The sequence below is a fragment of the Lactuca virosa genome, chromosome 5 (genome assembly GCF_052849685.1).
Source record: "Lactuca virosa cultivar CGN04683 chromosome 5, Lactuca_virosa_CGN04683_v6, whole genome shotgun sequence".
Lineage (NCBI taxonomy): Eukaryota > Viridiplantae > Streptophyta > Magnoliopsida > Asterales > Asteraceae > Lactuca > Lactuca virosa.
The window spans coordinates 330133816-330151793 of NC_136430.1; the positions used below are offsets into that span (position 1 = coordinate 330133816).

The 17978-nt window shown below is 36.4% G+C and overlaps 1 protein-coding gene and 1 long non-coding RNA gene across 2 annotated transcripts; both read left to right on the forward strand.

Annotated features, from left to right (window-relative positions):
- The first annotated feature begins 8737 nt into the window (after nt 1-8737).
- On the forward strand, nt 8738-11129 carry LOC145115510 (caffeoyl-CoA O-methyltransferase 5-like). The gene is made up of 5 exons (XM_079051806.1): nt 8738-8943; nt 9029-9108; nt 10055-10199; nt 10332-10463; nt 10668-11129. The coding sequence occupies exons 1-5, from the start codon at nt 8836-8838 to the stop codon at nt 10959-10961; spliced, it is 759 nt and encodes a 252-aa protein (XP_078907932.1). The 5' UTR covers nt 8738-8835; the 3' UTR covers nt 10962-11129.
- A 2981-nt stretch (nt 11130-14110) lies between these two features.
- On the forward strand, nt 14111-16700 carry LOC145112412 (uncharacterized). The gene is made up of 4 exons (XR_013710522.1): nt 14111-14516; nt 15666-15794; nt 15894-15990; nt 16504-16700. It is a non-coding gene; the product is annotated as an uncharacterized LOC145112412 (long non-coding RNA).
- The last annotated feature ends 1278 nt before the right edge of the window (nt 16701-17978 follow it).

A 17978-nucleotide genomic window follows, 5' to 3' on the forward strand; every position in this document is an offset into this window, starting at 1 on the left:
CCCTAAAAATTAGGGTTTGAACATCGACCACGTATGCCTAACGTATTTAACAAAAGACACGTTTCTCAGTAATGAACCATGGGACCAATTTTGAAACAAAAATGCATATTAAGGGTAGAAATGGAAAATAACTGGATAAAGGGTATTACAACTATCCACTACTTGAATCAGACTTCATGGTGATCTCGCGCACATACACATCGACCGAGGAGCTCTCCTAAATAGCTAGAAAGTGGGCACTCTTGGTCAGACGATCCACTATAACCCAAATCGCATCGAACCCTTTAGCCATCCGGGGTAACTTGGTAATGAAATCCATGGTGATCTGTTCATTTTTCCACATGGGAACCTCCAAAGTTTGAAGCTTTCCATGCGACCTCTGGTGCTCGGCCTTGACCCCCAACTACAGATCATGCGTCGGATACCGAACCTCATGTAACTTCAGCTGCTTGGAAGCATAAGCAATCACCCTCCCTCTCTGCATGAGTACTGCCCCAAAACCGGTGACGGATGCATCACAATATACAACAAAATCCTCAACACCCTCAGGGAGAGTCAACACTGGGGCCTCATATAACTTTTGTCTCAGCGTCTCGAATGCAGCCTGCTGCTCAGCCCCCACCGAAAATCCACGCCCTTCCTCGTCAGACGAGTGAGGGTTACAACAACCTTGGAGAAATCCTAAATAAATCTCTGATAATACCCAACTAAACCCGAAAAAATCCTGATCTCCGAGGGAGACTTCGGGATCTCCCACTACATAACAGCCTCAATCTTGGCTGGGTCAACCAAAATCTTGTTCTGGTTGATGAGTTGTCCCAAGAACCGGACCTCCCATAGCTAGAACTCACACTTTGAGAACTTGGCATAAAGCCTCTCATGATGCTCCCTGGTCTTGGAATAGACCAGAATATCATCGATAAAAACAATGACCGAACGATCGAGCATCGACCTACATACCCGATTCATCAAATCCATAAATATCGCAGGCGTATTGGTGAGCACAAACAGCATCACCGCGAACTTGTAATGACCATAACGAGTCCGGAATGCTGTCTTCTCCACATCCTCCTCTCTAACCCTCATCATATGATACTCGAACCTCAAATAGATATTGGAGAACCAAGATGCACCCTGCAGCTGATCGAAAAGGTCATCAATCCATGGAAGTGGGTAACGGTTCTTCACAGTCAACTTGTTCAATTCCAGGTAATCGATGCACGTCTGGTGCGAACCATCCTTTTTCTTCACAAACAAAATCAGTGCTCCCCAAGGCAAACTGCTAGGTCTCATAAACTGCTTGCCCAACGGCTCCTGAAGCTGGGAGGACAACTCATGCATCTCCGGTGGTGCTAATAGGTACAACTCCTTAGCAATTGGGGTTGCACCAGGGACCAAATTGACCCTGAACTTGACCTGTCTATGAGGAGGCACACCGGGTAATTCCTCAGGAAACACATCTAGGAACTCCCTGACTACGGGCACATCCGAGACCGAAACCTCCTTTCCAACTCGAGTGGCAACCACATACGCGAGGTAATCCATACACCCATGCTGCAGACACTGTCGAGCCCTGGCTGTAGAACGAAAGGTTGATCCAACCCTGGTACCCTATCCAAAAATAATTAGCTATCCCCCACTTAGGGTTCGAACCACCACCCGTTGACCCTCACAATCAATCATCGCACCAAACCTGCTCAACCAGTCCATCCCTACTATCACGCACACATCCCCCATGGGGATAGGGATCAGGTGAATCGGGTAAGACACCCTGAAAATCTCCAAAACACAACCCCGATAAACGCTCGATGCCAAAACCTCGTGTTTGTTGGCGATAGAAACCCGCAGCAGACACTCCAACTCTCCGAGAGTCATATCAAAACTCCTACTCAAAGACTGAGACACAAAAGACCGACTCGCACTCGAGTCAAAAAGAACAAGAGAAGGCAAAGAGTTCACTAAGAAGGTACCTAGAAGAATCATAAACATAAGCATACCATAAAATAATTGATAGAATAATACATGAAAACATACTAGTAACGACGTCTGGCTCCGCCTTGGCCTCCTCCGCTGTGAGCTAGAAATCATGACATCGAGCCCTCGGAGGCTCCACCCTACCCCGACGTCCATCCATGATCCTCAAAGTAGTCGGGGTTGGAGCCTGCGTTGGCCTGGCAGCAAGCAATGGATACTGGACCTTCACATGACCCACCTGATCACAATGGTAACAAATATTGGTGCTTAGTGTTGGGGCCCGCTGGCGACAATCCCTCGTATAGTGCCCCTCCTTGCCATATTTATGGCATCCAGAAGAAGAAGATCGACAAACACCCTCATGAACCTTGCCGCACTTGCCACAAGTGCGGCTCCTTTGACTTCTTGATCGTGAATCAGCGGGCTTGAACTGCTTTGCTGCAGGCTGGGACTAAACCGAAGCCTGACACTGCTCCCTCATTTGGGTCTCTATCTCATCTCTCGCCTCATCGTGGCATCCTGAAGCTCAACGAGGGTATTGTATCGCTAGGTAGATACAAACTGTCTAATATCCGTCGTGAGCATGCTCAAGTACCGAGTCATCTGGGCCTTCTCCGGCTGATCGTACACATATCATCCTTCCTTGGTTACTTTTGAAAACAATTTTGAAATTTTTTTGAAAACTTTTACAAATCCTTAGTTTGAGTTTGGATTCACACGAATGCTCATCCAATTCTCTCAAACCAGGGCTCTGATACCAACTTGTAACATCCCAAAGATCAAGGTAAAATTTTCATTATTAAATTCCAACCAAAAACCATAATTATTTTACAAACGTAGTTTCCAAAAGTAATAATCACGAATCAGAGTATCCCAAAATCAAATATCATAAAAATCAGAAAGATGTGCACGATCACGCCATTGCTTTCCCCCGTTCATCTGAAGTACATGAAAGATAACACTTAAACCGTAAGAAAAAGCTTAGTGAGTTCCCCCAAAATACCACACTGTAACATCCAAAATTCAAGACCAAAAATTTCATTTAATTTAAGTTATTATATAAAACCAACAGTATAAAAACATTCATATTAATATCTCATGTCAAAACCAAAGTGTCAATAATCAAAACATATTATCATAAAACCGTATCAGAGTGTAATCCCAAAGATCTCATGTGCGGAAAACATAGTGTGATGTGCTGCGATCAAGCCGGCTCCTTTCCTTTGAAAACGAGTACCTGAAACCAAAACTGTAAACCGTAAGCACGAAGCTTAGTGAGTTCCCCCATCATACCACATACCATATAATCATATAACATACATACTGCCAGGCATATCTGGGTGCCCGACCTACCCCTTCGGTCCTCTCGACCGGTGACCTTGCCTAGCATATCTGGGTGCTGGCATACCCCTTCGGTCCTCTCGACCGGTGACTGCCTAGCATATCTGGGTGCTAGCCTACCCCTTCGGTATCTTTCAACCGGTAACCGGGAGGTGGCCTCTCCTTCGGTATCTTTCAACCGGTAACCGGGGACTATTACACCCCCTACCACTACCACATAAAACCCTAGCATATAAACATAAATCACATACTGCCTAGCATATCTGGGTGCTGGCCTACCCCTTCGGTCCTTTCGACCGGTAACCGGGGACTATTACACCCCCTACCACTACCACATAAAACCCTAGCATATAAATATAAATCACATACTGCCTACAATATCTGGGTGCTGGCTTACCCCTTCGGTCCTTTCGACCGGTAATCGGGGACTATTTCACCCCCTACTACTACCACATAATATCATATCACATATATCATAATCTGGCTAGCATGGTTGGGTACTAAACTACCCCTTCGGTCCTATCGACCGGTAACCGGGGACTATTTCACCCCCCTACTACCACTATCATATAACATCATAACATGCTAGAACATAAAACATATCAGGTAGCAGCAAACCTAGATGAATATCACAAAGACAATCATCTAACATACAACTCCTACTGGTGGGCCGGCATTGTGGCCGTAGACCCACCGCTACTGGAAGGTAAATCACCTCACACTGCTGAAGTACCGAAGACACAACCCCAGCTGCTGGATGACAGAATCCCGATCTGTCAATATCAAAACATCACCCAATTAATAATTGGGTTCCACTACATAACCATAAGTACATACTTGGGGTCATTACTACTTTACCCCAAGCTTGGCTTTATACAAGCCCAAGGCCCAATCCATAGGCCCAAAGTCAACTAGGAAATCAAAGCCCAACAGATGGCCCAATTTTCCAAATTGGGCCCATGCCTATACATGGTCTTATTCTAAGGCCCAATATCATATAATCATTAAGGCCCAAACTATGGCCCAATTTTCCAAATTGGGCCCAACTCCTCATATGGGCCTTACCTCAAAGCCCATTAATTGTTCTAGTCCATTTGCTTGATCTTGGATGGTCCATTAATAACCCAATCATCAAGGCCCAATAGAAAGGCCCAACAATAAACCCAAGTGAAATTAGGGTTTTCACATAAAATGACGATTAGGGTTAAGTGTTTCTCACTTAACCCATTAAAGACTTAATCCATTAAGGACTTAATCCATTAAGTCCATCATTCTTCTAAATAAGTCATATGGTGTGATTGGGCTTAATCACACAATTCCATTCTAATGGCCTAAAAGTGGGTCTCAATAAGTCCAAGCCCATAAATCCAATATTAGGGTTTTCTAAACCCTAATTAGGGTTTCCAACCCCATCTTAGCCCAATAGGCCCAATTGATATGTATTTTGATCAATTAAGGTTCATTAGACTCATTAAGGTTTCACTAGGCCCATTAGTCATCTGTTTGGGCTTTTAGGTCCATTAAGCTTCATTGGGCCCATTAGGGTTTATTAAGCCCATTAAGCCTCATTGGGCTCATTAGGGTTTCTTAGTCCCTTGTCCAAACATCCAAACGAGTCAAAACACCATCAAAGCACACCGCCACCCGACACGGTGGCTGGTGGCGGCAGGAGGCGGCAGCCACCACCTCACGGTGGTGGTTTTCAGTTTTCCTTTCATTATTCCAATTTGTAATTACACTTTACAATGCTAAATCTCAAATAAACACACACACCTACTAACACACACACAAAAACACGGTGGTGCATGGTGGCAGCCACCACCTCACGGTGGTGGTGGTGGCCTTTTTCATGATTTCCGGCCAAACAACCCATACAACACCTTCTCACAGCAGCAATACACACACTTACATGCACTAAAACACGCACACAGATCCTATTGCTTGGACAAATATACCCAACACCCACCTACGGTGGGTGGCGATGACAGCAATACGAGATGGTGGCAACAGCATCGGCAGTTAACGGCGGTAGGCAGCTGGTCGACAACAGAAATGATCAGCAGAAGCGACGAATAGTGGCTCTATGGCGGCAGATGGGCTTACCATCGATCTTCCGGTCACTCATGACCCTCGCAGCAGCAAAACCCCACTCGGTCGTCGGTCTTGGCAGCCATCTCGGCGAACACGTCGTTTCCGGTAGCGGGGCTGCGACGGAGGCAACCCCAGGCGAAGCAGCAGCGATTGAAGTCGTTCCAATGGTTGCAGCGGCTAGGGACCCTTGCTCCGACTTAGTCTCCAACAGATCTCTCGGTCAGGAGGATGGGGCACGACTGTTGGCTTCGGTGGTCCTAGTCGCCGGCGGCTGATCGGAGGTAGCATGTTGGCGTCGTCAATGGGGAGACATAAGGGTGGGAGAGTGGCGGCTGATGAATAGGTTGAGTATTAGGGTTAGGGTTTGAACAATGGAGAGGCTATATACCCGGTTATATGAAACATCTTCCCATAACGACACAACCAGCCCCTCCTCCTCCTATACCTTTCAAAATGAGTCCTAATTTTACCCTTTTATCCCTCAGCATTATAATTCTTTACAATTCATGTTCAATATTTACTAATTTCACCCCTGCTTCCATAAATACTTACAAAATAAATCTGAAACTTACATTTTAACCCCCAACTTCTATAATTGTGGTAATTAACTCCTCGAACCCAACACCCTGCATATATAATTATTTAATTTAGGGTACCATTCGTTCATTAATTTATTTATTTAACTAATAAATAAACAGGTGTTACACACACACACAACCAATATAGATAACAGAATGCATATATGAGCCTTCAGCCTGACTAGACCGCCTCGCAGGGCCTACAACCTATCCGGACCGCTCTCCGGGCCTTCGGTCTGACTGGACCGCCTTGCAGGCCTTTAGTCTATCCGGACCACTCCTGGTGTTTTGGCCTTCAGCACAAAGCAGGACCGCGTCAACCCAACAAACCATAACATTTTGAAGTATACAATAACAATCAATAACCACCAACACATGTAATCATATAGATCTACCAATCTAATGCATACTCAGTGAACACATGTAATCATACACATCTACCAATCTAGCACATACTCATCATAACATCAATCCAATATACCAGGATACAAAATCCAGTGGGGCGGCCTTGTTGCTTTCGACCCACAAGTACAATGAGAAAGACTCACCTCACAGTCTGAAAAGATAGTTAAACAGATCACATCCCCAACTACTGACTCTACAGATTACCTATACAACAAACAATAACCTAGTCTCAAACTACTGCTCAAAATACCTAAAATACCCCTAGGTCAATCTTGGTCAAAATCATGGTAGCTCAATGGTCAAAAAGGCAAAGAAGTCAAACTTTAGATTGAGTACGCTCGGCGTACTTAGCAATTACGCCCTACGTAGTGCATTCCTTTGGCCAGATTATGGGGTCTCGACCAAGTAGGTGCAACGTACCCTTAAGTACGCCCAGCGTACTCAGCTTCCACCGTTTCTCTTTTATTAAGTGCTTAATCTATTAAGACACCTCGTCTAAAACTCAGATCTAGCTCCAAATACTGTTCTAGGTCATAAAGTTTCCAACTTTATGCCTTTGATGACTATAAGGTGTCCAAATCTTAAACCCTAACATCTCACAATATTCTAAGCCACATAAAACATGCATGGAAGAAAGTGAAGGGTCAAGATCCCATTTTTATAACTCTAAACACTCCAAAACGTCCAAAAGGACAACTCATTTGGTCTAGAGTATTCCATACTCACTTATACCAAGAATATGGGACTAAAAAGCACAAAACTCCACATCTAGCAAGATCTAATGAGATAACCAACAAGTTCATAACTTTATACCTTCTGTAGGTTGCTCAAGGGGTGTAAAACTCAGATCTCTAAAGCTTGGAGCTCCTTCCTTGCTTTCCAATGGCTTCTTTCCTTCCACAATGGATACCAAACACCAAAATGAGCTCAAAACACCACCAATGGAGATTAGGGTTTGTAAGGGACGAAGTGTGCAATGGAGGCTGATGATGGGAAGAGATCTTGGGAGTTAATGATGCTTAAATAGGGCTCAAACCCTAAAAATTAGGGTTTGAACATCGACCACGTACGTGCAGCGTACATAAGTGTACGCCCATCGTACTTAACAAAAGGCGTGTTTCTCATTAATGAACCATGAGACCAATTTTGCAACAAAATTTCATGTTAAGGGTAGAAATGGAAAATACAGGGATTAAGGGTGTTACAGTCCAAATGAAACATACACTTAATGCAGGGTTGTTACGTTGTGGTGATCCCTTCACCATGTCGTGGCCACCCAAATTTCTCAAAATTAAACAATTGAAATTCATATATGGAACCGGGTGTTACACATAGTTAGCTTCTTTATATTGCTTTTGAACTCATATTATTTCTGATTTCTTGATTTATCCCCGACATGTATGTATTTCAAATCTGTTATTTTTATTAGACCTCTAGTAGGCTTCATAACTTCCTCCGACACATATCCTATGTATACTTGCATTGTTCTTTTCGATGGGTTATAGGAAGATGTTTATTGAGTTTTTCAAATGAACATTTTCAATCTTTCACTATAGTTTTATATATTAAAATTTAATATGGAGACCTACAGGTAATTGGTAAAATATTTTTATACATGGATTGTAGTGCAAAATTAAAGTTTTAAAACTCTATTAAAAAATATATACAAAGCCTAGCATAAGCTCTAATAGAATATACGAAAAAGATGTTAGAGAGATTGGACTGAATTTTGTTAAAACTATATAGTTTTTGATGATTTTATACCTAATATTAGGTATATAACAACCACATATTCAACAAACTCTAAATAAAATTATACAAAAAAATATATGTATATATAATAATTAGGTAACTAAATATCATTATATGGAAAAATACGTTTGCTAAGGTTTTTATAATATTATACCAATTTGTTAAAACTCAAAAAATAAATTTTATGAGGGAAATAATGAACTTGTTCGTGAACCGGCTACAAACCCGGTCGGGGGTTGGTGAGTTCCATTGGACCCTACTGTGTGGTGCCCCATCAATTCATTATCGTGGGAAACTTGTCTTGAACGATGCTTTAGAGAAGTTTTTAATAATTTTATACGATAACCATATTTTTCTTTTTATTAATTATTAATATAAATATTTTATTTATTAAAACCATAATTATCATTAAGTATGTTATTAATTATTAGGTGCCAATTGACATTGTATTTGTAGTCATAGTATGTATTATAACCCTTTAAAGCAGTTATTCATTTTTCTTGAAATATTCATATGAATATTTAAATTAATTTCTTTGTTTGAACGGAACTTCCACAACCATATATATATACTCCTTATGATGCTTTGGAAACTCAGGTTAGTGGTTCAACAGCTTTCCCACCTATCCAAGAAAAAGAATACTTTTCATTTTCTCTTCAAGAAAAAGAATCCTTGAAGGAAGAAACGAGCAAAAATGGCACTAGATGGAGAGACTAAAACTGAGTCAGGTAACGAAAAGCAAGTGAGCAAGCACCAAGAGGTTGGCCACAAGAGTCTTTTGCAGAGCGATGCTCTTTATCAGGTACGTTGTAATTTGTTTACTGTAAAGATGATGATTATGGAAATAAAAATAATCGATTCAAGTTTCTGTTTACATGGTTTTACAGTATATTCTTGAAACGAGTGTGTATCCACGAGAACCGGGACCCTTGAAGGAGCTTAGAGAGGTCACGGCAAAACATCCATGGTAAGTCTCGTGTGCATCCATTATTGGATGAGTTCAAAACAAGTGCAAATTAAATACAATAGAAGTTAGAGCAAATTACATTTTTGGTTTATGAGAATCACTACTTTTTTTTTGCTCTAAAAAGTTTTTTCTTGTGATTTTAGTCTCTATTTTAGTTTCTTGCAACGTTTTGTTTTTTCTAAGTAAAATGGCTATCTTTTTGTCATAAATATAGCTTATTTTTGTAAAATTTGTCCCAAAATATAGGAATTTTACTTGGAATATAAATTGAAAAGCGTTACAAAACATTAAATAGGGAACAAAATAGAAGAGAATATTTTTTAGAACCAAAATTGAAAAAATCAGCCATAATTAAAGACTAAAAATGTAATTTACTCTAACAATTACAATAACACACAAATTTGAGTTATTTTGCAGTTTGATTAACATGTTGGGTTATATGAAGTCACGTGGCAGGGAGGGACATTCACTATAAAGATTTAAAATATTTTTAAATGTAAGAAAAAAAATTTAGTATTAAAAATTAGTACATATATACCATCTTTTGGATGTCCCTCAACCGCAAAATAAAAAGTGTGGGCACATCATGTTGCAAAAGATAAACAAAATTTACCAAACGAAATATTTAAGTACTAGTTCTAAAATAACTTCTAGGAACAATAATTTAGAACAGCAACAAATTTTTATTTTATTTTACTTTTATGTATAACGGAAACAATTATTTTATTAAAAGAACTATATATGGGGCGTTGAGGGGCAAAGTGGACAGCTGCATATTATCCAATTTTTTTTATTATATATTATATATATTTTTATTTGAAAATAAAAACTTATAATAATGATAAAGGACAGTTTATAAACATATTATACAACTACAAACCATTCCTTTAATCGATTATTTAGAATTAATAGTTATTAATTTATTTACTTATATTAAATACATTAGGAATCTGATGACAACATCAGCAGATGAGGGACAGTTTATAAACATGCTATTGAAACTAGTGAATGCTAAGAACACCATGGAGATTGGTGTCTTCACCGGTTACTCCCTTCTTGCTACGGCCCTTGCTCTTCCTGATGATGGCAAGGTACATGAACTATTTTGTTTAATATACAATTACCAATAATTACAAGATATTACTTAATTTGTTTTAAACCAGAGTTATTTATTTATTTATTTAGAATTTATGATATAAACTTTTGATCTATTATTGTTACAGATTTTAGCAATGGATATAAATAGAGATAACTATGAGTTGGGACGCCCTATCATAGAGAAGGCTGGAGTCGCCCACAAAATCGACTTTAGAGAAGGCCCTGCCTTACCGGTCCTCGATGAAATGATTGCAGATGTAAGTACAATAATTAAATCGTTATATTAATTTTTGTTTTTATATTCTAGAAATTTTATAATTGTAAAATATATATGTGAACTCTTAAGTTTACTGTATGTACGCAAGTTTAGATTTAGACACCATATATAACTATATCTTGACGATGTAGTACACACTAACATTCATTAATTACTATCTGACTTTTGGTTGATGAATATTCAGGGAAAATATCATGGGACATTTGACTTTGTATTTGTTGATGCTGACAAAGACAACTACATCAACTACCATAAAAGGTTGATCGATTTAGTAAAAGTCGGTGGTTTGATTGGTTACGATAACACCCTATGGAATGGTTCAGTGGTTGCCCCACCAGATGCACCAATGAGAAAGTACGTAAGGTATTACAGAGATTTTGTGTTGGAACTCAACAAAGCCTTAGCTGTTGATCCAAGGATTGAGATATGCATGCTTCCTGTTGGTGATGGAATTACCTTATGTCGTCGGATTAATTAATTTTTATCCATGTTATGATAGCGTCCACCAGACAAAAGGGGATATATCATATTTATCGTGGGTTGGCCCCAATATAAAGATCGCATATGCTTTTGTTTTGTTAATTCCTTTATTTTATCTATTTTGTATAATATATGATCAATGAATTACGAGATGATCCATTACGTATGTGTCATATTTCATTTACGCTCATTAATAATTGTGGATCATAATGTAGGTAGTCTTGATCAACCAAATTTATGCAATTTGATTTCTATGGAAGAGTTTTGAGCCAATTCTATATTTTGAATCTAGGACTTCTTTGGAAAAATTGAACACCCAAAAAATGTTGATTTTTCTATTAAAAATATTAGAAAAAACAGATTTTTGACTTGACTAAGATTTGATATCCAAGTATCTTCTAGAACAAATTACAAAAATCGTCCCTATGGTTTGCCAAAATTTCATGTTTTGTCTCTAACGGTTTTTTTGCACTTGGACCGTCCCTATGGTTTCGTTTTGTTGCATGGTCCGTCTCTGACATCCCTGAAATGACTATAATGCCCTTAATATTTTCTTTTATAGTTTTATAATTATTTTTTAATATTTTTTTTTAATTAAAGAAAATAAACTATTGGCAAGTGGGGCCCACTTGCATTCCTACTCATGATCCCACTCCGACTGGCACTTCGATTACTCCCACCACCAGGCCAACATCGACCACCGGCCACCATCAACCATCCCAAACTGCCACCCGAAACCGAAAAATAAATCTATAACCTACACCATCAGTGAGACCCACCTTCATCCCCCTCACTCTTTAACCCTAACCCACCATCTGCCATCGACCACAACGTACACCTCTTGTCGGAAACAAATAAACACCCGACCCCAGAAAAGTCATGCTAAAAAATAAACCAAACACTAAATCAAAATAAATCCAAACAAATCACAACCAATTTTTTTTTTTGGAATTTCAAATGGTCGAACCTCTGTTCTTTTTCAGAATTTTAGAACATAAAAATCAAACATGAAAAGTTAAAAGTCAAAATTGACCAGAAAAATGAAACCCAAATCATATATGAGCATCGATATGCAGAACTAAGGTTTTACACACAAAAGCATTCACAAAATCGCATCCTATCTGGGATTTGTTAGAAGCCAAATCCCCACCAAGAAATTAAAAACCAGAAATAGAGGGTTGTATGTGAAAGAGAGGTGGGAATGTTGGTCGGATAAACAATCATCGATCTATAAAGCTAGGGTTCTGAGGCGGAGAGAAGATGTGGTTTTCACAGGAGGGGTCGTCAAGTGCATCCAAGGATTGTAAGGTTTAAAATGGCTTGACCCATAATCCAAATGTTCATTTTTGCAAATTTTGTGCTATGATCCAAAAGATTTTGATCCAAATTTTTAGCATAGATATTCATGAACAAAGGTTTAATTTCTTTGGGAAGTAAAAATATGTCAAGCTTACTCCTTTATGTACCTTGATTATTAACCAATTACCTCTATCACTCTATGTAGCATTGTGAAAAACATTATCATAGAGGAATATAATAAAACGCATTTTCATCGATTCATGAAAGAAGCAAGATAGTTCCAAAGTAATCTTTTACTCAAATCATCTTGTGGGACATAAACGTTCAACTTGAAGCATTTAAAATCAAGAATAACCACATTTTTTGTGCAAACAATATCGGTTTTAACCGGGACGAACGCAAGATTCCATAGCAAGTGTTGTCGGTCCGTAGTAGGTGTTGTTGGTGAAACAATTTATAGTAGAAAAAAGAAAAATTCAAAATTTTTTGCACTGCGAACAGACATAGTAGGTGTTGTCAGTAAACCGCCACTAGTTTTAACAAACACTAAAGAATCAGACCTAATACCACCTACCACCTCTTGCCGAACTATAAATAATTAAATTGAAAGAACTGCACATATATCAAAATGAATATTTCCTCACATACTTTTTATTATAAACAAATCCAAACTCGTAATCAAAGGTTTTTTAAGACCCAGAAAATTAGTATTGTGCCCCATACATAAACTTTTTCCCCAACCCTTATTTTTTAAGCTACCAACGCATTTAGTGCTCGTTTTGCGATAACTAAATGAATTAAAACCCTATATTTACCCTAGAATACTAAAATTTTATATAATTTTTAGCTTAAAAATATGGATTTAAGTTAACTTTTTGTGATAGATCTTAAACTTTATGGTTGATATTTTTGTTCCCATATAGTTGGGTTTGACTTGGTTTACGTGGGGTCCTCATCTCTTATTCAATATGATGATGGACGTTTTTAGTTGGGGTTGACATGGTTTACGTGGGTTTCTCATCTCTTATTCAATATGATGATGGACGTTTGGCTTCTTTTTATGAATTCTAAAGATCTTAAAGAATTTGACGACTCATTAACTTGTTCTTACAGGTTTACCTAAATTTCTTAAGTTCGTACAGACTATTCAACAAATTATGTTGGGTGTTGGTTTTCATCTTAAGAAATTTAGTTGTAGTTTGTTACATGTTACATATTCTGAATTGATGGTTTTCATCATCACCTGTAATCACAATTGTAACTCGAGTACTTCAATTCCCCTCTGTCTATTCAATGGGTTTGGCGGACATTGGTTTCTTTTTATGAAAATCAAAATATAGCACTTTGTGCTTTACAAATAAATTGACGGATTTTATTTCACTTGTGATTGCAAATACAACTTATGTTTTAAAGGTTCCTAACAGCCTATGATACGAATTTTAGTGGACGGCAGACTTCCTTTTATGAAGTCCAAAGTTCTTAAAGAAATTGGCTATTATCAACCTGTGTATACAAGTTGGCTAAGCTTCTTAGGCTCACGCTGCCTTCGATTGTTTTTGGTGGGTATTGGTCTTTATTTCATGAAGTCCAAATAATTTTAGCATTGAATTGACATATATATATATATATATATATATATATATATATATATATAGAGAGAGAGGAAAGATCATTTGAGAACTTATAGTTTTCCAAGAACTTGAGAACCAAACAGTAACCATTAGATCAAAATAATAGAAGGTCAAGATGTTTTGTGACATTTTTGTAAAAACTTGGAAAAAAACAACAGGGGTATCTCATTTAAATGATCGGAGGGCATTTTAGGGATGAGATAAACTTATACCTGATTTTGGTCAAACCCTTTCCTTATACTCTTTCCCCTTCATCTTGTCTCTCTCCTGTTTATCCAACTTTCGACCATTTCTCCTACGGCCATCCGCATTCCATAATCTCTACATCATCGATGAGGAATCAAAGAATCAACAGGTCAACGTTGTGCTATGGATCAACAGATTGATGACATTCCGCCCATTCCATCTCGATCGTCTACACCTACCCTTCGACAGTGGATCTGCAATTCCACGTAATGAACCAGATCGGCGGGGCCTTGTTTTTGGCCGTGATTATCAACGATGCACCGGATCCGAAACACGACTTTATTGAGGAAGCTATTATCGAGGATTGAGAGGTTGTTTAAGAACGACAATTTTAAGGTGAAGATGGTATTGCCGAATGAAATCACAATCATCTAGAGGTTCGTCTGATTACCGTTCATCTCTATCATCCTTTTGTTGAAACAGAAAATAAACCAGTTCTTTTAATATATGATTTAAAGTGATGTGAAAAAACTTTACATGGAGCATATGATTTGCAGTTTTAATCATTTGATCGACACTTGAACTGGACAAAAAAACGAATTTGTATTTGTTTCGTTTGTTAATTTCAATTATCAGTTATTAATTCGTTATTAATTCGAGTTTGTTGTTTTAGTTCTCGCTAAGTGTTGCATTCTATGGGATTTTAATTTTCTCACATTGCGATTTTATAGATGGATTACAATAATTTTGGTTTGATCTTCTTGTATTGATTTTTAGTGAATGCAATGATGGAATTCCTTCCTGTAATTGTAGTTATTTTTGTTTTTCTATGTTGTAATACCTTATTAGTCCTAAGGTGAGGTGAGTATGGGGTAGGATTGGGATATGTACTACACATTTTGATTCATTACACATATGTCAGAAAATTTAATTCACGGATTTGTGGGATGGGTAGGGGTGATGTGATGATATTACTGAACAGAAAGAAAAAAAAATTTAATTTATGGATTTGTGGGTAGGGGTGATGATTACAGAAGAAGAAGAAGAATTGGTCTTCATTGTTTTTGCTAACCTTTACCATATACTCCATTTGTCTCATCAAAGTTGTGGGTGATTTGTGATATCATGCAACTTTAGAAGAATCGATAGAAATGTATAATGAATGGAGTAAGCGGTAGAAAGTCTAAAGTGGAATTGGGATTATATAGATATCTTTTGCACTTTTTGTATTGGACTTTTAGTATTGGACCTTTGGTTGTTGGATTATTTATTTGAAATGATTAAAAAAGAAAATTGTATAATTGTTTTTTTAGGACGATTTGGTAGTGATTTGTAATAGATGATGGTTGCCTTTTGTGTCATCATTGATCTTGTCTTCTTTACGAATAATTTAATGGAAAATGGTTTTGATGCCACATTGGTTGGTGGAATTAATGGATATTTGTACAGTAATGATGGATCGACTATAATCTTCAGTGTAAATAAGTGTAAAAAACTTATATGAATCATGAATTCATAATCAAATGTTTAAAATACTAATGATTTTTCTCTTTTTTTTCAAATTTATCTTTTTGAAACTAAAAAAGCTTTAGGAGGAAGAACAAGTTGATGAGTCATTCATCCGAAAACAAATGAAGATCAGATTTCCAGAACATGGAATAAGTGGAAGATCTGTTGTGACAATTAAGAATCTAGAATTTAGCTACGAAGACAATGTAATCGACTAATAATAAGATCAAAATGATTGAAAGATTAGACTTTTTATTTTCTTTTTGATAAATATATAACCATGTGTTGGTTTTGTGGTTAACCAGGTTCTTTTTAAAAAAAGCTAACATATCGATCGAAAGTGATGTCAAACTTGTAAAAATTGAGTTGAATGGTCGTGGAAAGAGTACTCTACTTAACCAGGTAATAAATAATACACTGCATGCATGCCTTTATTATTGTTCCATTATTCATATAATATAATATTAAATAAAGTATTGGCATAATATTTTAGTAATTAATAAGAAATGAGGCTACAAGTGTGTCGTGATTCATATGTAAATCATAAGTGAGTCACATATTAATTACATGTGATTCACATATGAATTACATGTGATTCATATGTAATTAACATATGATTCACGTGTAAATCACGAGTGAATTACATACGATTCACATGTAAATCACATATGAATTTAGTCTATATGCACACATGCATTTTGTGTGAGTGTTCTTCGTTAATTTTTTTTTTTTAAATCTTCTTAATTTCACATTTAAATCTTAAAAGATACAATCACATGTGAATATCACACTATATAATCACGTATGAATTTTACATGATATAATCACATGTGAATCTTACACGATACATACATATGCATTTTTCTGAGTGATCTTGCATTAATCAATTTATTTATTTATTTATTTATTTTGTAGATTTAAAAGAATTTGTGAAAAATATTGAAGATGTGAAAAGTGATAAATAAAAAAAATATGAAAATCTTGACGCGAAGACATGATAACGCTTTGAAATTTTTGTAGTATTTTTGTTTTTTATATTTTATTTTGTATCGAATAAAATATTTGTACTATTGTGTTTATAGATTGGTAAATGAAAATAGTTTTTTTTATTATTTACTTACGAATATTATAGTATAACAAATATATATATATATATATATATATATATATATATATATATATATATATATATATATATATACACGTTTGAAAAAATATACATATATGCACCTAAAATGTTGATTTTTTAGGTTAAAAAATTTATAGTTCTTTTTTTATATATAATTCATTTAAAAAAATTATTGATTTTTAAAATTTTACTATTTTTAAAAAAATTGAAGCTTTTTTTTAAATATTTTTTTTTTCAATTTTTTAAAATGCATGTTTTCTAAAAAAATTTAAAAAATCCGTATTTAAAAAAAAACAAAAATTATTATTAAAAAATTCCGAAATTTTGATTTATTATGTTAATTTTTAGACATTTTGATTAATATTTTTAATAACACAGAAAATTAAAAATTAAATGGGATAGGTAAGACGACGATCATGCCCTTAATGAGTTAAATTTGATCTAACACTCCACCTTTAGTTATCGAGTTCTCGGAAAACTATGAGTTTTCAACATATATATATATATATATATATATATATATATATATACTAGCAGTGTACCCGTGCAAAGCGGCGGGGCGCGTAAGTTCTTTTGGTGATATGTTTCCTTTACAAAAATGTTATGTTCCAAAAGAAATTACATGTTTCACACAAAAAGTGTATACCCCAGATGTCATGTTGGCCATTGATTCATCCACTTCTATGCCCATTGATGCAAATGAAAAGTTGGTGTTGCACGCACGTATATTTTTCTAAACAATTTGCCTAATTTTCTTTTCGTGGTGAAAAGATTGTGTAATTCGTCAGGAATAGATGAGTCTGCCAATTTTGTCTTTCCACTCATGTAACAAAAGCCAACAGATTCAAATTGTAGTCGTTTTGCCCCACAATATCCGCATATGCCATTGAACTTCACCACAAGATGTTTTTTACGCATACCGGCAAAAACAAAAGCATATGGATCCTCCGGGACGCTACCATATTGTGAAACCGATGGAGTGGCATTGCCATGGATACAACATTGTCGATCTATAGACATTTGATTCAAATAAAATATCTAAATATAAGAATATTTGAATTACATAATTGAAGTATTAAGAAATAAATAAATACTAACTTGTTGATGTCAAAATTAGACTTATAAATTAATCTTGTACTGGCAGATTGACATTGCCTTCAACACCTCAAATTTTTTGATAAAATAATACATGTATTAATAGAAATTATTTACAAAATAATATTATTTATATTCTTTAGTTAAATGTAATATAAATAAAACT